The sequence below is a fragment of the Equus przewalskii genome, chromosome 13, assembly GCF_037783145.1.
Source record: "Equus przewalskii isolate Varuska chromosome 13, EquPr2, whole genome shotgun sequence".
Taxonomy (NCBI): domain Eukaryota; kingdom Metazoa; phylum Chordata; class Mammalia; order Perissodactyla; family Equidae; genus Equus; species Equus przewalskii.
This window is the reverse complement of record NC_091843.1, coordinates 30,380,926-30,402,832: the sequence shown is the minus strand read 5'-3', so window position 1 is coordinate 30,402,832 and position 21,907 is coordinate 30,380,926. Positions and strand designations below refer to the sequence as shown.

General features: G+C 38.2%; 1 protein-coding gene across 10 annotated transcripts in view; it reads left to right on the top strand.

Moving 5' to 3' along the window:
- The first annotated feature begins 547 nt into the window (after positions 1–547).
- The window catches only part of TCERG1 (transcription elongation regulator 1), a 62,052-nt gene continuing 40,692 nt past the window's right edge, over positions 548–21,907 (top strand). For 6 of the 10 annotated variants that reach the window (XR_011525128.1, XR_011525127.1, XR_011525131.1 and 3 more), the window contains exons 1-7: positions 548–786; positions 6,787–7,012; positions 9,329–9,481; positions 10,491–10,920; positions 15,246–15,488; positions 20,373–20,435; positions 21,553–21,753. Coding sequence is in view for 5 of the 10 variants with exons in the window: in XM_070569288.1 (XP_070425389.1) it covers positions 728–786; positions 6,787–7,012; positions 9,329–9,481; positions 10,491–10,920; positions 15,246–15,488; positions 20,373–20,435; positions 21,553–21,753 (1,375 nt within the window). In the remaining 5 variants the exon portion in view is untranslated. The remainder of the gene's footprint in view (positions 787–6,786; positions 7,013–9,328; positions 9,482–10,490; positions 10,921–15,245; positions 15,489–20,372; positions 20,436–21,552; positions 21,754–21,907) is intronic. The other 4 variants (XR_011525130.1, XR_011525129.1, XM_070569290.1 and 1 more) reach the window with 1 other exon arrangement.

The following is a 21,907-nucleotide window of genomic DNA, read 5'->3' as shown; positions in this document are numbered from 1 at the left end:
CTGGATATCACGGTGTGCTAATTTCAGACAACGCATTTTGAAATTGAAGGACAGATGCTTTAAACTGTAAATTGCAGAAAGGGGTTGCCTTCCCAACTTATCTTAATATAGTAACTTAAAACACTCAGCCTGCAACTAACCATTTAATACAAGTTAGGAGGTACTCTTGTAGTCAGTAACATATTATTCAATAACAAGGCTATAATCGGGCGGCGGCTTAAGACTCCTGATTCTGAAAAGCTGGGAAATAGCTCATTTCCACAACAACTCTGTGATTGGTTTAGGCGCGACCCAGTTCGATTTTTGATTGGTTCTCGCAATGGAAATGGTTTCGGCCTGAGCCAATATGGCCAGTATGTGGCAATATGGCTCCACAATTGGCTTTCCTGGAAGTCGGCAGACACGTGGCTACCGCAGGCCGGGCAGTACGTGGGAGGACCTAGTTTCGCTTACCGCGAGAGGGCGCCGGCCGTTCCTCGTGGCTAAAGTCTCATTTCCCATAAAGCCTCCGAGCGACCAATCAACTGGCTGTCTCCATACCGCTTTCAAAGTCGGCGGGCCCTTTCACCAATAGTGAGGCAGATACCCTCAGGTCGAGGATTGATGGAAAGCTTTACCAATCATCTCATAGGTCTCCGCTATCTCCGCCTCTCTCGCACGAGATTGACGATTCGTCCGACCAATAGGGGACGCCGGGTCGGCGGGTGGATAAACGCGGCCCTCTGTAATGGCGGAGCGTGGTGGGGACGGGGGGGACGGTGAGCGATTCAATCCGGGGGAGCTAAGGTAAGGGGCGCTGCCTTTCCTCACATCGCGCCACGCTGGGGTTCTAAAGGCTAGTCCTGCCGCGCGGAGGTCCGGCGTGGAGGGCGGGCAGAGGAGCCGCGGCGGCTCGGGGCCGGGACCGCATGGGGTTAGAGAAGGGGGAAGGGGAAGGTGGCTTGAATGAGAGAGCCGGGCCGGGGCTGGGCCGCGGCCTCTTGCGCCTTCTCTGGGCGCTTCCTGCGGTTTTCGCGGGGCCCCGGCGCCTCTCGCGGCCCGTGGCCCAAGGCCCGGGCCGGGCCCGGCGTTCCCGCCTCGGGGCCCCGCCTCAGCCGCGTGTCGCCTCCGTCTCGGCCGACCTCAGCCTTCCTCCCGGCTGCGAGCCGGTCGCCGCGGGCCCAGTTTCCCTCCTCGGCGCCCCTCCTCTCCGCAGTGACTCCCCGGACCCCCACCCCTGCTGGCTCAGCCTTCTCCGCTCCCTCCGCGGCCTTTGGGGGTCCCCACGTTTGCCCCGTCCCTCCTTCCCCGCATCTCTTGCCTTTTTAAAATTTTTTTTAAAAAAACTTCGTGTGGCTCTTCCTCCTCTCGTCCCTTTCTTCCTTATCCGGTATTTGTGAATAACAGCAGCAGCCGCCGCCGTCTATTACACGCTTCTCGGTGCCAGTAGGCCCTTTACTTAGAGTTGTCTCATTGCATCCTCACAACCACCCTTGGGAGCGGTTGCTGGTCTCCTTTTGCAGGCCACAGACCAGAGCCATCTTCAGTTAAGTTATTTGCTCATCTTACAGGTGAGGAAACTGAGCCTCGTAGAGGTTGACGATGTAGAACAAGGTCGCATAGGTGAATTGTGGCTCCAGGAAGTGGCTTGAACCCAGGCCTTCAGGCTCCAGAGCCTGCGATCGCGATCGCTGTTCTATTAGTCTACTCAGCCATTGCCCTAAAGAGGGCAGTGACCTTCCTTTCCCTGGTTTCTCAATGCCTCTGGAATTTGTAGTTAAGATTTGATAAGTGAAAGTGTCTTGGAAAAATCTTGAGCCATTGGTTTTTGAGGAAAAACAGGTACTCAGCTTTATGTATAGTGGATACCTTTTTTTTTTTCCCCTGCATAGGAAAAATCTCATTTCAGATGTTTCAGCTCCCCTTCTGAATCGTGCCATTGTCAGCAGTTGAAAATGAAAAAGAGCAGTGTAGGTTATGAGCACTCTAGTGTTGTCTGGAGCTCAAGGTGAAATTGTTTAAGGAAATGGGTATTCTTTTTCAAGGTTTTAGGGAAAACATATCTTTTCGGTTCTGAATTATCACACACAAAATCCTTACTTTGGCAGGAATGAAATCTTGGCTTATTTCAGAGATGAATCTCAGATCCTTTAAACCCCGTATGTACACCTCAGTAGCGAGTGATCTAAGTGCGTTGTCAGGGTCGTTCAATATTAGTGGTGGAAGGTTTATTCCTGATTCTGATCTCAAGGGGTTACCTAGCTAGTCTCATATGGATTATCTGGGAACATTACTTTGAATTTTAGAGAGTATCTTTTTTCATCTTTACAATGAGTAGCCTTTTAGACTTTGTTAATAGTAGTCTGGACTTTGTTGCAAAACTGATTTGAATAGGGCTTTGAATTAGGTGTTGTGTTGCAAATATTTTTACCTTGGCCTCTTAGGTTGGAAGTTGCTTCCAGAGCGTATTGTACCCACCTGTGTTTTAGCATTTCTCATGGCTTAAGAGAAATTGGGTGTTCATGTGGCCTCTTTGATGGCAGAAATTTGGGCTTAGTTTTTCTCTTTATATCCTGACCGTATTTCATGGTGTGTTTAGCATAGAGCCTGGCAAATAAGGTGTTCAGTGGATATATGGTAAGTAAATGAATATAGGAGATTTAGAGGTGGGTTGCTTATTGGATCCACGTTTATTGAGTGTGTGCTATGTGACAGTTACTGACCTAGGTGCTGGCAGGAGAGCCTGGAACCAGATCAAAAACCTTTGTTCTTGAAGAGCTTCCGTGCCAATTAACATTGATCTGAATTCCAAACTAAACTAACCACATCAAATGAGGAAATCAGCTTGCAAATGTGAAAAGACTTACGCAAGGTCACCAAGTAATTGGCAGGGTCTGGATTAAAACCTAGGTGTCCTCACTTACAGTCTACTACGTAGTTTGCCTCCCATATATCAGTAGTGTCTTTCCATTATTGCCTGTCCTATTCAAGTATTTGCAGTCTTGTCTATACCATTGGGGAGATTGTGTATCTGGATAGAGTACTTCTAGAGAAATATATTTGCTCTTGTAAAAAAATTTTTTTGTGTTTCTGTTCATGCAAGTAGGCTTCTGTTTTCTGAAAATGTTGAAAGTGGTAGGAATGCAAATAACCTACAGTAGACAGAATTTATTCAGAGATCCCAATGCCATCCATCCCTTTATGTTTGAGGGCCGTTAAGATAACTTTTAGAGTCATATTTGTATAGATCCTTTACCCAGGGCCTTTGTTTACCTATTAATACTTTATGAATTAAGATGACAAGGTACTTATAATCTACATTTCCTCAACTATAAAATAGGAATAAGAATACGCTGGTGTTACCACAGCCTAGCTGCCTTAAACAAGTTATTTTTCTGTGCCATAGTTTCCTCTTTAAAAATGAGGAATCGGTTAAAAATGTGCCATCGTTTCCTCTTACCTTACTGGGTTGTTGTGAGGATTAAAAGAGTTAGTACAAGTAATATCCATATAACTGTGCCTCGTATATAGGAATTACCCAGTATTCACCTTCATTGTTAAAACAATAATATTTGAACGCCTACATCCTGAGCCCTGGGATGCACCGCAAACTATATGCTAGTGGGTAGAGATAATACAAAAGTAAACAAATAAGTGAGAGATTTCTTCAAAGCATTTCTCACAATTGAAAACTCAAATTGGGTAATGAGCCAGAGAGGGGCTGGGGGAGGCTAGGGGTGGGGAAGGAGTTTGAGGTGACATTTGAGCTGAGGCTGAATAATGAGAAGGAGCTAGTTATATAAAGATCTGGGGAAAAGCAGGCCAAACAGAGAGAACAACAAGTGCAGAGGCTTCAAGATAATGAACTTGAAGTATTTGATGGCAAAGAAGCCTATAGTCTATAGAGAAGTCAACAAAAGCCAGGTTATATAGAACCTGATAATAATTATAATAATAATCATAGTTAACGCTATTACTAATATTAATACCATTTAACACTTACTAATACTATTACTATACTAACGTTATAGCAACAGTGCTAATAGCTAATACTTAAATAGAGCACTTATGTGCTAGGCACTGTTCTAAGTACTTTATTAGCTCATTTAATCCTCACTCAGGTTCTGGTAGGCAGTGTGTGTGAATGAAGCCGTGTATGTGAAGTGTTTGTGATGGAGCAGTGTATGTGAAGAGCTCAGCACATGAGATCCAACATCTGACATTAGAAAATGGCAACTTTAGGCTGTTGGTGGAGGAAATTACATGGATTTTATTACCATTTCAGGGGCAGACTTTTGAAAGCCATCTAGTCACATTGACTATGAAGTGCATTTTACAGGTAGAGCACTGTGCTAGGTTTTGTGGGGGGATGAAAGTAATGGTAGTTAAAGTAATTTACTATACCAGGTACTATCCTAAATGTTTCATGGGGATTATCTCATTGAGCAAAGATATGAGATAGGTTTTATTTCTACTCCCTCGCCCATTTGCTTCTGAATATATTCAGGCTCAGAAATTATGTAACTAGCCTGACAATAAAAGGCAGAGCCCTGATTTGACTTTTTCGTGATTCTAGAGGCTAAACGCTTAACTTCGAGCTATAACTAGGAAGTGTGAAATTCTAAAGAAAGAAGTACTGTAGATTTTTTGAAAAGGGAGAGGCAGACTCAGAGGAAATCTAAGATTAAGGTACATTGTTAACTCGAGGCTGAAACAGTATATCTTTCCTTGGTTAACTTTTTTTTTTTTTTGTCCTAACGGTTAAGACATGCCTTTCAGTAACAGTGGCTGTGTGTCTTTTGGGAGTGCATATAATTTGAAAAAGACTGATTAGTCTGATACTGTCCATACTCCTTTTTTGCAGTCACTGATTTTAACTCATACTTTATAACCTTGAGTGTAGGATAATTTACAAATTTGCTTAAATGGTCTTGGTATAGTAGTTCTGGAGTTGTTTACAATCCTAGTCTTCTCTTAGGGGGCAAATTGGTTCTTTATTAGGATTTTTTGTGTGTGTCAAAATTGAGCTGTAATGTGGAAAATATAGAGAAAATTTCAAAGGGTAGTCTTAAGCAGACAGTTGAAAAATATAGGAAAGTTGGAAGAGTCTGGTGAGGAGAGAGTGTAAGAATGATTATCTTCAAATATACATTAGGAATATAATTGTTAATCTTGAGCACAGAAATGTAAACATTGTGTAATGGAGAGATTTATAGTTGCTATTGGGAAGACTGTGATAGGTGCTCAGTAAATTGTTGCAAATTATAGTAAAAATAATTTTTATGCGTACCTACGTACCCTATTTATAAGGTAGCTTAGGTACAGTATCTCTTAGGTATTCATTGGTTTATTCAACAAATATTTATTGAGCCCCATTATGTACAGACCTAACTATGTGCTGAGGATATAAGGGTGAACAGGACAGACAGAATTCCTACTCTAAAGGGGCTTAGATAGACAGCATGGAGTGTTGAGCCGTTTGCCAGTGTTTGAATCCTGGCTTTACCTCTGAACCAGCTGTGTGGCCTTGGGCAAGTTACTGTGTGCCTTAATGTCCTCATGTGTAAAATGAGGTTGATAATAGCATCTATCTCCTAGGGTTGTTATGATGATTAAATGACTTCGAAAGAGCCTAGAGCACTGCCTGGCATGTAGTAAGCACTTTTAAGAGTTAGTGATTTTTTCAAAAAAGCACTTTTGAGAGGAGATAGATAATACTATCTTATGTGATGTTATTTATTATTTAAATGCTGTGGAGAGATTAAACTGGATGTTTAGCTAGAGATTAAAGGGTGGGATGGCGTGCAGTGTAGGGAAAGACTGTCCCTTTAGATAGAGAATCCTAATGGTCTCTTAAGCTGCCACCCCTCCCCTCATAAAAACTTTGTGTATTTGGAAGTAATTTAGAATTTACTAAAAAGTTTCAAAAATAAAGATAGTGTACTTAGTGTTAATATTTTACCTCTTCTGCTTTATTATTTGTATGTGTGCATACTCTTATTCTGAACCATTTGAGGGTAAGCTACATGTACCATAGCCCTTTACCCCTAAATACTTGTGTGTATTTTCTAACAACGGAGATATTCTCTTACTTAACTACAGCACAGTTATCAACTTCATAAATTTACAGCGATACGGTACTTGAACCTCTTGTCCATATTCCAGTGTTGTCCATTAATCCAATATGTCCTGTCTAGCATTTCTTCCCTCTAGTCCAGGATCTGGTCCAGAGTTAGTATTGTGCTATCATGTCTCTTGAGCCTCCTTTAATCTAGAATATTTCCATAGCCTACCTTTGTCTTTTCGGTATAACATTGGTGTTTCTGAAGAATATGGCCCCTGTTCCCTCCTTTTTAACAGAACATTCCTCATTTTGTGTTTGTCTAATATTTCCTCATTATTAGGTTGAGGTTATACATTCTTGCCTGGAATAGGTGAATTGTGTCCCTCTCAGTCACATGAGGTACCTTTGTCCTTTTTAGATGATATTAATTTTGTTCTCCTGGTCAGGGTGTTGCCCAACTTCCATATTAGTTAGTGTTTTTTTTTTCATCCTCCCTTGCTTCTATAAGTAACGTGGGGAGACATTTAAAGACCGTCCAAATATCCCCCTCATCCAATTTCCTCCTAGATTTGGTATCCGTTGATCTTCTTACTGATGCACTTTTTACCATGATGGTTGCAAAATTATGACTTTCCAACTCCACTTACTCTTAAGGGCCTTTTAAATTCGGTGTAGTTAGAGATCAGTAGCTACATTCTGGTAATTTTGAGAAAGAAAAATTTATTCTTTGCTTTCCCACACAGGATGGCTCAACAGCAGGCCTTGAGGTTTCGAGGCCCTGCTCCCCCACCAAATGCAGTGATGCGAGGCCCACCACCTCTCATGCGACCTCCTCCGCCTTTTGGTATGATGCGAGGCCCTCCTCCACCACCTCGGCCCCCCTTTGGACGTCCTCCTTTCGATCCTAATATGCCGCCCATGCCGCCTCCTGGAGGGATTCCTCCACCTATGGGCCCTCCACACCTCCAGGTAAAGAATGTAGAGGTTGCAGTTTCTTTGTTGGCATTAGTACCAATGTTATATATGAGTTTTGCCTTAAAAGCTTGTGTTCTTAGTTTCAGTTTATAGGGAAATGGGGGCTAAAGAGAACATCCATATATTAATGTGTTGCTCCAAAAGCAGTAGTAACAGTAATTAGTATAGAAATTCAGAATTGGAATTTACATGGTTATAGGAAAATATACATATAAAACTATTATTGAATAAGATAGTTCTTACCTGCCTTTATCTCTGAGATTGTCTTTAGTAATCTGTCTTCTTTAAGAGAAATGAAGTTTGAAATCTTAATGTACAGAGTGGAGGATGTTTATTTGTAATGATACATGTTGCCAATAAGTATAAATATGTATGCATATATGTTCCTGAGCAATTCTCCTGAGCAGTTCTCCTTAGAAGTGATGCCTAGGATGGAATCTAGAAAGTGACAACAAACACTTTTTGTAAGCACCATATTTGCATTTTTTTCTCTCTCCTGAAAAAAAATGTTGGGTTATTTTACAATTTTAGAAATAGAATTATTGTAGGATTTCTTTAAATAAAAACGTTTCTGATATTTTAACCTGAGGCATACATATATCCCCCTCTAGTGTATGTAGACTAGGTTGTTGTCTGAAATGAAGTCACGAGAGTGTCAGCTCTCAAATGACTACACTTTTGAGGTTGTATTCTTTTTGTTTGAGTATGTATCTGTGTTTTCTTAGTTTATCAAGCCTGTACAGTTCTGTAACCAAATAAATATAGTGGTATCTCGTCTGCCTTCCATGAGCTTAAATATTCAAGAAGGAACTTAGTAAAAATAGAAAAAGCTGGCGTATTATTTAAGTGATGTTAGCTTTGCTTAGATAGGGTTATACTTATGGAAAAGACACAAGGTTTTAATACTTTGCTTAATTTTATTGCCTTCCTAGTAATGATAGCTCCTTTCCCCCTTAAACACATTGTTAAATGGTTTTATATTTTCTTTAAGATTAGAATAAAAAAATAGCTTTTTGACCCACTGACTCTGGTATAACTTGTTACATGTGAATTTATTCTAATATGTGCCTTTAATAGTTAAACCTACTTGCAGAAAATTGTAAATTGTAATGGACTGATGTAACCTGCTAATGGAAATATATCAAATGTTGTAATGTGATACTTTCTAGTGTTGTGATGCTTTTCTTGGTCCTGATGGATAATTGTGTGGTTTTACATTAAATCCAAGTGATTTCCAGTTAATGGTGCATGAGACATATTTAGGGTAGATATTTTATAGAACATGGGTGTGTGTGCTGATGCTTGAGAGACACTAAACTAAATCCAAAAAAAACCTGGAGTACGGGAAAGAAAACTTTTAGGAAAATGAAATACAGTTTCACATTGTTAGCGTAGTGTCAAATCTGTTATCCAGAATAAGGTGCTTTGGATAATTAAATTTTAATGTTACTTGTAGATTATAGAGGAAATCTTTTAAATCCTTGTTCAAAATCTGTTTTAAAAATGTCAGGCCACTTCTGCTTTAGTAAGATATAGCCGTTACAGTTCAGTTGTTTGGTTTGGGATCTTGTGTTACATCAGCAATCACTGAAGAAAGACAGTGAAGCAATTGTCAGAGATAGGATTGAATCAATAGTGGCACCAGGACAATTTTTTTAAATTGTAATATATACCATTTAAATTCTTATTTTCCACTAAAAGTAAAATATTTTACTGTATCTTTGAAACTTACTGATGTTCACGTCTTTGATGAGGTACATTATTATTATTTGAAAAATAGAAAATGATGAATATTTTCCTAGCTAATACTTTTTTCCTTGTAGGAAAAGAAAAGGGTATCTCGTTTTTCCTTTTTAGTTATTGCTGTGTTACTTATAAAATGATTCTCTTGTGGTTGGTTCCTTTTGTAGGTGAGCTGTGGTGTGCTGGTATTAAACAATATGTAAAAATCAGTTTTTTTCTTTTTGAAAGTAATCCACTGCCTAGTTTATGAAGAATAAAGCAAAAGTCACCCATAGTGCTATAAGCCAGAGATGGCTACTCTTAGTATTTTGAGGTATTTCTTTCCAGAAGTTTAGTAATCATTTTTATTACAGAGAAGCTTTGCTTGTACAACCTAGATGAATGTGTTATAATCCATACTACAGAGAAGCTTTGCTTGCACAACCTAGATGAATGTGTTATTGTCCATTCAAATTGACTATAAAACTAGTGTCTCTTATAGTTCTTTACTTTTGGGTAGAATTTAGTAATAATTTGAAGGAAAAAAGATAAATACAAGTGACCATTATTGTTCTTGTGAATTAACAGAGACCACCTTTCATGCCTCCACCCATGGGAACCATGCCTCCTCCTCCGGGTATGATGTTTCCACCAGGAATGCCTCCTGTGACTGCTCCTGGTACTCCAGCACTGCCTCCTACTGAGGAGATATGGGTTGAAAATAAAACTCCAGATGGGAAGGTAAATCATAAAATATATTTAGGTTATCATCTCTTTGGTGACAGAAGAGTAAAACTTAAGAGTTTGGCAGATTGAGATCAGGGAGTGTATCCTTGCTAATTAACAGTGAGCCTTGAGTAAGCACCAGGTGGGATAGAACTCCAGGAAAGGTTCACTGGATTGGGCCTCTGTGCAGAAATAAGGTTGCCTGGAGTGCTTACATACATTTACCTGTGATTCTGGAAGCTTGTATTTTAAATGTGTGTCGTGGGTCCCCAAAAATAACTCTCAGGTTGAGTGTTCGCTAGGAGGACTGACTATATGCAGGACTAAGCATATAGTTGTACTCACAGCTAAGATTAATTGCAGTGAAAAGATAGAGAGCAAAGCCAGGAAACAGAAAAAGGTGCATAGGGCAAAGTCTGGAGGAAATGAAGCACAAGTTTCCAAGAGTCCTTTCAGTGGAATCACTTAGAAAGGGAATTGTGACTACGTGTGAGGTGTTGTCTACCAAGGGAGCTTGTTGGACTGGTCATGTATCTGTTGCCATCTGCCTAGCACATACCCAAATTCCAGCAACCCAGAAGGAAGGCAGATATTTAGCATAAACTGCATTGTTTGTGTAAACAGTTTAGGCACAGCAAACCGTTCCTGCCCATTAGGGAATTGTGGTAACCCCCCTCCCGAGATCCAAGTACCCGGACTCCAGCCAAGGGCCAGCTTTGCAAGCAGAGCTTTCTAAGGATACCAGTCTCAGGCCTGCTACATTAATTTTCTGCACAAAATATAACCTTGGTTTTCCTTTTTTGGTGTGTGTTAAAAATATCGTATGCTTATTATAGAAAATTAGGGGAAGAGGAGAAGGGAGGGAAAAATTACCTAGTCCCATAATATATGAACAGCCAATGTTGATGGACTTTCTCTTTTCTACATTTTTTTTTTAACTGTTTAAGAGAAAATGTTGTTGCATTAGCATTTTGTTAGTGATAATTGACATTCCATGATACCAGTGATTTTGCTTCCTCTGCAGGTTTATTATTACAATGCTCGGACACGTGAATCTGCATGGACCAAGCCAGATGGAGTTAAGGTTATTCAGCAATCAGAACTGACACCTATGCTTGCAGCCCAGGCACAGGTTCAGGCCCAAGCCCAGGCCCAGGCCCAGGCCCAGGCGCAGGCTCAGGCACAAGCACAAGCTCAAGCGCAGGCCCAGGCCCAGGCGCAGGCCCAGGCCCAGGCCCAAGCTCAGGCGCAAGCACAGGCACAGGCCCAGGCCCAGGCGCAGGCTCAGGCGCAGGCGCAGGCGCAAGTGCAAGTGCAAGCACAAGCAGTAGGAGCTTCCACCCCTACGACCAGTAGCCCAGCACCTGCAGTGTCCACTTCAACATCATCATCCACCCCATCCTCCACCACTTCTACCACAACAACTGCCTCTTCGGTTTCACAGACAGTATCAAGTGAGTACCAGTCAGTATGTGTTTCTGTTTAGGGGCCACAGAGGTGGACAAGTAGGGACTGCATTCCAAAATTATCCTAGCGTTTCAGGTGTTGTCCTTGATATTATTTAAAATACATTTTGACTTTTGAGTTAAAGAGGAACAGAAATTTACATTCGTAGAAGAAAGTATCTGCCCACTTGGAATTTGTGAAGTTAAGCTGGGGAAGTGCAGTTACCTATTTAACTTGACCAACAGTAATGCTGTCTGCTGTGGCGTTTGCAAAATAAGTGTAATTCTTGGCCCCTACCTTACAGAACTTCCAGTTTTTCTAATTGAGGAAGCAGGAATAATACATGTGAAACAATTAGAGAATAGTGTGCAAAATTATACAGTGAAGATAAAAGATGTAAGAATTCAAGAAAATGGAGAGAGAAGTGGGTGGACTATATGGGTGTTGAGGTTGATCATGAAGCATGTGTGGTAGGATCTGAGTAGGTTCAAAAGTAAAGAGAGGTCTTTCAGGTAGGGGGGAACAGCATAAACAGAGGCCAGGAAATGAGGATAAATGTGTTTATGGGATTGCTAAGAAACTCTTCTGAGGTGGGAAGGTTTATATAGGTTAATAGATTGAGTAAGAGTGAGACGAGGTTATGAAGAGTTTTAAGAACCAGGCAAATGGGTAAGGCAGATGGCCAGTAGGGGTCCTATATAAATGCAGTGTTCTGGAAGATTTTTCTGGCGCTTGTGTTTTGGATAGTGTTGAAATCAGGGAAACTTATTAGGAACTTTTCAACAATCTTGTTTAGAGGTGGGTAGGTCCTAAAATGAGACACAGGCAGATGAAATGGGGAGTTGAGATAGAAGCAATTAGAAAGGTAAGAGAATTTTCAGGTGAAGTCACAGGCCCAAAGGTTAGATCTTTTCTGAAAAAATGAGAGGTGATTAAAGTAGATTTCAGGAATGAGGAAAGAAGAATCTGTTAATTTGCCTAAAAAATTATCATTGATACTTATATTACTAGTTCTGGTTTTTCGTTGTTTTTTTTTTTTTTGATATGTGTATGTTGTTTCTTATTCTACAGGCTGAGATTGAGCCCAAAAATATTTAAATAATGATTTTATTGATTTGATTATTTGTTATACTGGTATGAAAATATGTAGTTATCCCTATAGGGTGATTATAATTTGGGTTATTTTGCTACCTGGATGACAGATGAGAATAAGAAAAAAAAGGTGGTCCCTTCTACCGCCCCAGTAACTTCAGGGACTTGGGAATTATTGGTGTCTATTACCCTGTAGGAAATAGGTATATGAGAGAAATTTAATCATAGTAGAATCAAATTTTATTTTATCTTATTGATATAAGAATTATCTAAAGAAGTAAGGTACATGTAACATGGAGGCAGTTTTTTAAAAGCTCTACTTTATATTTTTCAGACAGCTTGCGGGAAATGTGCTTAAATAGGAAGATGTAAATAATGCTTTACAAGTGTTTTCTTTCATAGGCAAGGTGAATTCTGACTTGGAAGTACAGCAGTGATACTAGCTACCTGCTTGCAGGTCTTTTCCTTTTTATGGGCTAGTGCTTCTAAAGCTTGTCTGGCAGGGCAGAGAACTGCCAGTTTTTATGGGGTACCTGAGGTGGTAATGGGAGAAGGGGATTAATAACAGCAGTGCGGTTCTCTTTGGAGGCTCCCTCTTGCTTCTATTTTGTTCTCTGCCTTCTTAGGAAAGAGAAATAGTAGTACTTTGTTTAAAGGAAGGTGGGTAGCTAGATACTTTCACTATCCTGTACATATTCCATTTCTACATCAGAGTGGTCTGTCAGTCCTATAGCTATCTTGTGATTATCAACTATTCTATTCAGAAGTTCCATTTGTCATCTTTTTTATTGCCCTTCAGTGATTGGAAGACCTTTATTCCAAGAACAGAATAGCGAAATCATCTTCCTTTTACTGCCTTTAAACATCAACTTTGATGTCGTCTTTCTGAGTATTCCTGATGTCTGTTTTTATTTCACCTGATTCAGTGTCATGAAGTGTTGCCATACTACAGTCTTAATATAGCTCCATTTATTATAGTCACTTGTCCTTTTTAGTTAAGATCTGAGGCTGGATTAGTAGTATATTTTGAGGCCTAGTGTTTCCCTAGTTATTTTAGCAAATGGAGCTAGTAGGAATTTACCCACTATTAAGTCCTAACTACCATCCTCCCGGTTTCCCATTTAACTCTTTTATTGCCTTTATCTCTTTCCTCTCGTGACTCACAGCCACGCATCAAATTCAGAAAATCCTGTGTCAGCAAGAGGAATGGGTTGAGTGAATACTTTTTGCCGTCTCCATTGGTGTTCCTTTCCACTTAAGATTTGATGCCTTTTTAACTCATTATTTTATTTTCCTGACTAAAGTACTTGGTATCATAATTTTAGTAATATATTTAACTACTATTAACCATAATATTTTTAAAAATCTAATTCTGTGAACTGTAGTATACACCTGGTAAAAATTAAGGAATTTCTATTTTAACCCCAGTTGAGCATGAACTCATTTTATTTTGTGGAAGCTGTGAAAAATGCTGATGAAATCCTACTTCTCAGGGAGGTTGGGAAGAATAACTAGATATGTTTTCAGCCATTACAGCAGATTACAAATGCTAAGTGATATATGTATGGGACTGGGCAAATGTTGCATGTAATTTGTATTTTTCACACTGTTATAAATTATATTAATATGATACTGTACCCTAAGGCTAGGTCTATGCTAGACCAACAATTCATTCCTGGGCCCCTGAAGATACTTGTTTGGCCCTGCTGTCTATTTAGCCAAGGTGAGTCCCTCATTAACAAGTATGAAATTGCTCACATCTTCCCAGCCTAAGTGAGTTTTTCATTATTAGGAACTGAAAAAAGATACTGACGAATTTTGTTGTCAGTTGGATTATTGGGTGGTTTGTATTAAACAGTGTGCTTTCCCTTAGAATAAAATTGATGTAAAGATTGGGAAAGCACTGTTTTATTTCATTTAGTTTGGTAAACTCGTTCTTAGTTCAATACAGATAGAGTTTGACATTTTTCTCTACATCGAGAAAATGATGAACTATTTGTTACCAGTGAATTACCACAGTGAATTTTGTTTGGAACTAGATGAGTTATGAATAAATAACAGAAATATTTTGTAATATTTGAGAACTGAAATTTTTTTGTAATTATGAAATATGAATTTTATTTTTGGGTCACAGTTTCAGTTTAAATGTGATTACTAGGGATTAAATGTTTTATTTTTGATACTTAAAAATAATGTATTAACAGAACCAAATTATCCTGAATTTCACATTCTCCTGGTCTCTCACACTGGAAACTTGAGGGGTTTTTTTTCTTTTTTTACCTTTTAATTTTGAAATAATTATAGAGAAACCCAAGTGGTTTTTGACTCCCTTTCTTCATATCCAGGCAGTCATTAGTGGTTGCGTATCTTTTCTTTCTATTCTTCCTTGGTTGGACAATTCCAGATATGTTAGAATTGGTTTTCTCACTTCTGTTCTTCTTTTCTTCCCCTGCATCTACCAGGTTAATTCATCAAATGAACACTGATTATTATTCTTCCATACAGAAACCTTCATTCTGCCTCCCTCACACCCCTTTTACATTCATAAAGCTACGCAAATATTTGTGAATGCCTTCTAATAAAAATTTCAAACTCTAATGAAGCACATGTAATAAAAGTGAAAGATATACATAGATGTAACGAGTTAATACATTTTGTTGTGCATTCTTCTAGATCATTTCTCTACATTTACATACCCAGTAAGGTGCAGACTCTTTAGCCTTCTGTTCAGGGCTTTCTGTTTTATGCCTCTGGCCTACCTTTGCAGCCATAACTCACTGGTTCTGTTGGTATGCCTTGGGTTTTACTAGCTGACTGCTTGCCTTCTATTTTCTAAACAATTCCTTCTTGTCCTCTACTCTTTGCTTTTACTCACTTTTCCCACCACTTGCTTATTTTCTCCTTCCACTTCCTCATTTTCCTTGTTGCCATCCTAATCTTTCAAGGCCTATCATCACAGTATAAAACGTTCTGTACCCTCTCACAGTTAGAAAAATGGTCTTTGGTTCTTGATTTACACTCCTATACATTTATCTCATTTCACTTTGTGTTTTAGTTATTTTTGCATTTCATTTAACTGACTGTTTTCGAGCTTCTTGAAGGCAGAGACCTTGTTACAAATTTCTTGCGGTGCTTGGAATGGGCCCTTAAATACTTACTTACTGAATGGGTGAATGATGAATGAATATAGTAAAATGGTTTATGACGGAGTGATACATATTTTTGTTTTATCTTTTATCAGCACCCACAACACAAGATCAGACCCCAAGTTCTGCCGTTTCAGTTGCTACGCCTACAGTTAGTGTTTCAACTCCTGCTCCTACAGCCACACCCGTGCAAACCGTTCCCCAGCCGCACCCCCAGACGTTACCTCCTGCTGTTCCTCATTCAGTACCTCAGCCAGCAGCAGCAATACCTGCCTTTCCGCCAGTAATGGTACCTCCGTTTCGTGTTCCCCTTCCTGGCATGCCAATTCCACTTCCAGGTAAACTAATAGATTATAATAGTCTTTCCAGCTATGTTTTCATATTGTCAATTAGTTTGTTCTCATGTGTCTGTTGCATTTGAAATTTGCCTTGAATCTCACCTGTTTGAAATGTTTTTGAAAGATTCATGGCTAACTGCAATATTTTCTCTTCAGTTTTGGTAAATGTCCTTTTTTTGTTGTTGTTTACATGTCTTAAAATTAGAGCCACATTTAAAGCTATATTCATTTTGAATGATGGCCTCAGTGAATTAAAAATGATCTTTTTGTGTAAATATGTTCTAAATGCAATATTTTTAAGGGATTGAGTCTATAAAGTTGAGAAATCACAAGTCATTAACAATTAACACAAGTTGAGGGATTTATATGTCGTGCACTGTTCGACGCACTTTGCATATAATAACTCATTTAATTTCCATAACCATCTTTTGAGGTAGGTACACAGACAGGTTAAATTACTTGCCCATGGACACATAGCTAATAAGTGATGGTGTTAGCATCTGAGCCTGGGCACTCCAAATCCAAATACCATCCTCTTAATAGCTTTGTTATACTGGAAAGAAATGTGAGTCACCTGACTATAAAAAATTCATCTAAAATGGAAACCAGAAGTTTCCCTTATACCAATGTGAAGTTAAGTATAACATGCACCATGTAAACACTTAAATAACTATGGTGAATTTGTGTGTTTTTTTGTCTTAGGGGAAATCATTATAACTAGAGAAGGGATTAAGTTTGTGAAGTAGAATTCTTCCTGTACAGATTAAACAGGGATAGTGTTGGGCATCCTATTTTGAACGCATTTGTTGTCAAACACATTTAATCCTTAATCCATGGTCTGTTCTCCTAGTATTATAGTTGAAAATAGTGATACCTTAGAGATGTCAAGTTCACAGGGCTAATTTGTAGCAAAGATGACTAGGCTTCTTGTTTCCCAGTTTTACATTCCTCCCACTGTCTGTTATTGCTACTTTATTGTACTAGTTTCTGTGTAAGAATAGGGTCGTAATACAGCTATTTCTTGGATTTGCACACATTTTAAATATCACTATTGCTCTAATTGTCTTTTTTTCTTGTGACCACTTTGAAAAGAACACTTTCAGATGTTACACCATAGCAAGTAAGAAGCCAAAAATTTCAAGAGTTAGTGTTTTTTGGGTAGGAAAACCTTTTACACATTGTTGATGTAGTGTTAATTAAATGCCCAATATGTAACCTTTACGAAACTCGTATCATTTAAAGTAAGAAAACCAAACCAAAATGTTTTCTGTATTACTAGGGATTACCCTTTTTCTAAATTAAGTCTAAGACAAGCAGCTGGATACTGTCCTCTTTGGATCTACTTCTTGTAGAAAACTAAGTGATGAATGGAGAATAGCTCGACTTTCATCGTAATCTCTTACATCTTGGTCTACTTTGGGGTCAAGTATAGTATCAAGACCAGATCCTGGATTCTGAGTTATCTGAAGGAGCTGGGGTTGTTAATTCTGTAGAGAGAAGATTGAGAGGTAGCATAATAACATTATTGAAGTATTTGAAAGGCTGTCATCTAAGAGGACTTTTGTTTTGCTTCAGTTATAGCTCTATTTTGATGTCGTGGTCTTCTCTGACCCTCACCCCGTCATTGGAACAGATGGTGGTGACCATATGACCAAATGAAGTAGTCTTATGAAGTTTGGCAGTAAAAGGCATTTAATAAATGGCAGCCACTACTGACATTTTATAGGTCACTTGGTAGAGAATCTGAGTTTAGATAATCAGTAAAATTTTGTCCAAGATAACAAGATTCTTTGGAGAGGGAGCTAGTGTTTTATAGAAAGTAATAATATGTGTTTATATTGTAAGGCATCTTTGGTATTAACAGTCATTCATTTTTCCTTTTAATTCAGTCCTCCAAGGTGCTTTAGTGAAAAAGAAAAAGACGACTTTTGGTTTTCGGTACAGTGAGATCTCTCTCTGTTTTTCCTTCTTTATATAAATTTAGCAGCAAGGTGAATCGGAGGGATTTGGATATGATTTATCTTGGAGCCTTAAATTCTGTTTGAAATAGCAATGTATGGCTCTAATGAGGATAATTAAGGGATAGTCAAGACGAAAGTGGAAGAACTAGGTAAAATATAGGAATAAGAGGTGGAATTGGGGATAGTAAATTTAATTAGGATTATAGGATTCTACTTGAAGACTATAAAATCTTTTTTGGAATTTTAAGAAACTTATTGTCAGTGACGTCAGAATTATCTAAAATACTAAATGGAATTTTCTGGTTTCTTATAGAACATAGTTTGAAGATAGAGTTGTAGGAAAATTGAACAAATGCGCTCTTCAAAAAGGTGGTTAAAAATTTAGATTGTGGTTTTTTTTTTATTTACTGGGTTCGTGGCCCCAGTGCTGCTTTTTTTTTTTTCATTTGAAGATTGGCCCTGAGCTAACATCTGTTGCCAATCTTCCTCTTTTTTTTTTTTTCCTTCTCCCCAAAGCCCCCCAGTACATAGTTGTAGGTCCTTCTTGTTCTGTCACGTGGGATGCTGCCTCAGCATGGCTTGATGAGCCATGCTACGTCTGCGCCCAGGATTTGAACTGGCAAAACCCTGGGCTGCCAAAGTGGAGCGCACAAAATTAACCACTTGGCCATGGGGCCGGCCCTTAGATTGTGGTAATTTTTTTTTTTTTGAGGAAGATTAGCCCTGAGCTAACATCCGCCGCCAATCCTCCTCTTTTTTGCTCAGGAAGATTGGCCCTGAGCTAACATCTCTGCCCATCTTCCTCTACTTTATATGTGGGACGCCTACCACAGCATGGCTTGATAAGTTATATGTATGTCTGCACCCGAGATCCGAACCAGCAAACCCTGGGCTGCAGAAGTGGAGCATGCGAACTTAACCACTACACCACTGGGCTGGCCCCCGGATTGTGGTTATTTTGTGAGTCTTCATGATATGCATGTAATCACTCTCAGAGAAAACCTTAAGTTTGTCGTTTTATTTTATTTTATTTATTTATTTTGAGGAAGATTAGCCCTGAGCTAACATCCGCCACCAGTCCTCTTCTTTTTGCTGAGGAAGATTGACCCTGAGCTAACGTTTCTGCCCATCTTCTTCAATTTTTTTTTTTTTAATAATATGTGGGACGCCTGCCACAGCATGGCTTGATAGGCGGTGCATAGGTCTGCACCTGGGATCTGAACTGGTGAACCCCAGGCTGCCAAAGAGGAGAGCATGAACTTAACCAGTGTGCCGGCCCCAAGTTTTTTTTTTTTCTATCATGAGAAGAAACACATACAACCTTTCAGTATGGTCTGTATGTCAGCAGTCAAATAACAAGAATTGTGTATGTTTAACAATGGCAGTTAGGCCTAAATATGAATAGATTTGATTTTTTCTTAAGTTGTGTAGTTAAAATTATTTATTGGGGGATGGTTTTGGAGAATAGTCTTTGAGAATAAAGTTCATATATTCTAAGAATTGAGTTTCTAGTGCTGACTTAATAGGTTCAGTGGTCCTGCAGATGGCAGTATTTATACTAATTTAAACCTGATACATGCTGTAACTTCCTTAACCAAATGAATTTTTCCATTGCTTTCTTTAAACATTAGAGAAAATAAAACTATACATATAACTTTATTCATCATGCTGTTATGGTCCAGTGTTTTTGTTTTAGTTTCACAGTGAATAGAAAGTTTAGTTTTAATATTCTTTATTTAAAATAGTAATTAAGAAATAAAAGGCACTTTTCAAAAATTGGCAGTATTTTTGTGTGTGTGTGCGTGAACATAGGTACATTATTTACAAACCCAGAGGTTTAATTTTAATTTTCGTCTCTGAATTAGGAGAAATTTCTTTTCCTGTACTTTAGTGGGGAAAATAGTTTATTATTTTTAATTTTTATTGGTGCCAAACTAGGTTCAGTTTTTTCAGCCAAAACAAATAGAAGATAAAATTTAATTTCCCAACCCTTTTCCTTTAAAAAAATTTTTTTCACTCTTAATTTTGAATTTCTTCAATTAATCAGTCTTAGTTTTCCAGCTTTTCCTTTCATCCCCTTTTTATCACCATTGTAATGCATCATGATGAGTCTTCATTCTTCTAAGAACTGTACGTAATTTCCATTCTTTAATACAAGTGCTACTTCCTTAGCTGGCTTAAATGATAGAAGTTTTTGAAGCAATCAGCCCATGTTGTCATTAATGGTATTAAAGGGGCTGTGTTAGCCTGCCTCCACAGTGTTCTAAGCCCATGGCATTCCACAGAGCAGGCACTCAACATGGATATTTTCTCGTTCATTGAATGCTACCCTCTTCATCTTTGCCCTTCTTTTATTTAAAGTATTATTTGCAGCGGAATATTTGGATCCATCTCATGCCTTATTTTCTTCCTTTCCCTCCCACTCCTCTTTGTCCTATCTTATTCCTTTTCTACTTCTGCATGGTTATGCTCCATGCCTCAGCTTCTGCATGTAGTTTCCACTTAGCAGCACATAGAGAAAGTGCCTTGTCAGTGTCATGCTGCATCTGCCTTTCACTGGTATCTAAGCAACAGCAGCATGGGTTTGATGTCCTGTGGGAAAATGTCCCACATGAGAACTTGTTATGTATATGTAATGAAGGGGCTTTCCTTTGTTGAATTTAAACTCCTAAGACTCCTTCAAATACTATAAGAGCTGGTTTAATAAAAAGGTAATTGATGCTATAAACACAGAATTAGTTATCATTGGATTTGGCACCACTTCCCACAAAATGTCAAACATAAAGAAATTTTACTCCATTCTTGGTCTTTTTCATTGGAAATAGCATTCTAAATTGTAGTGGTAAATTATTTCCCTGAATCCCAGTGGTAGCTGACATACAATGGCAGCTTTCCAACGTATGCTTGCTTATCCATTTTACAGGTGTAGCAATGATGCAAATAGTCAGCTGCCCGTATGTAAAGACAGTCGCTACCACCAAGACCGGTAATTTTTAAAACCATCTTAGTTTGTTTTGTCTGTAAGTTGGCATGGTAGTGAATGTTGTTGTTTATCCTTTTATTTATTTATTTTTGCCCAAGTGAGTGGATTTTTTTATATTTTTCTTTTTAATGAGCAGTATAAATGCAGTTGTCATATTTGGCCAACACTTAATTTTCCCAATTGCCTGTAGTATTAGCTTCTTTGGTTCACAAAAGCAAATAAGGTCAGATCACTTTATATCTTAATTTTTGTAATAAGTGTAAACAACTTCATTCTCATATTCATAACATTTAGTTTTATTTTTTGATGTGTTTTTAAGTTAAATATAAAAAAATCATTTTCATGTGTAAAGTGATGTGATTATGCTTGCATGCTAGTGAATATATGTGTGTGAATATTTGTGTATAGTATAAATTTACATTTTAAAGTTATTGAAGATAACTACCTGAAACTTAAATTCTAGTATAGGATTTGAGGGGTTATTTTTCAATTTTGTTTCTTGTTTCCTTAGCTTGTTTAGCTGTCTTATAAAAAATATAAATCTTGGCTTACCTTTTTAAAAAATAGAAGAAACTTTACTTTCTTTTAGGAAAAGACTAAACTGATAGAGTTTACAGGGATAACTGACTTGAGTTAGTATATTGAAATAGATTAATAAACTCAGTCATTTACTTTAAAGCAGAATTTTATTCATACCCTTTTAGGTACCTTAAAACTAGAAAATAATTTTGCCTCAGTAAATATGCTTGTTGCCTTGATTTCATTAGAATTTGAGAAATTCTTTTTAAAAATATATTTCTATTAATAAGTAGATAATGCACCATAATTTTTATAGTTTATAAAGACTTATTAAGACTTCATGATAGGTATGACCCAAATTTCTGGCTGTTCTTAAGGTACTTCTTGGGTTGAATTTCTGAATCTAATTGAGTTTAGGCATTAGAACTAAACCAGGATATAGATTTAAGTAATTAAATCACATTTTATATGATTTTTTTGTGTTGTTCCAATTGGTCATTCATTTATTAATATTTAATAGAAACATTTAGCTTATGTTTTCAAGTTTTACTTTGTATTGAAATGTTATGCTCGGCTCTAACTTTTTATTATTCTCTTTTAGGTGTATTGCCAGGCATGGCCCCTCCTATCGTACCCATGATACATCCCCAGGTCGCTATTGCAGCTTCACCTGCTACTTTAGCTGGAGCGACAGCAGTTTCTGAGTGGACTGAATATAAAACAGCAGATGGGAAGACATATTATTATAATAATAGAACATTAGAATCAACCTGGGAAAAACCCCAAGAACTGAAGGAAAAAGGTATAGTTTTAATGAGTTGGTGGAACATAGTACAAACTATGATATTATAAATACAATGCTACTTGAAATTCTGTGTTAATTCCTTTTTAACACATTTGAGGGATTTTCTAATTACATAGTTGTTGGATTATTTATTTCTACGGAATTGATAAAT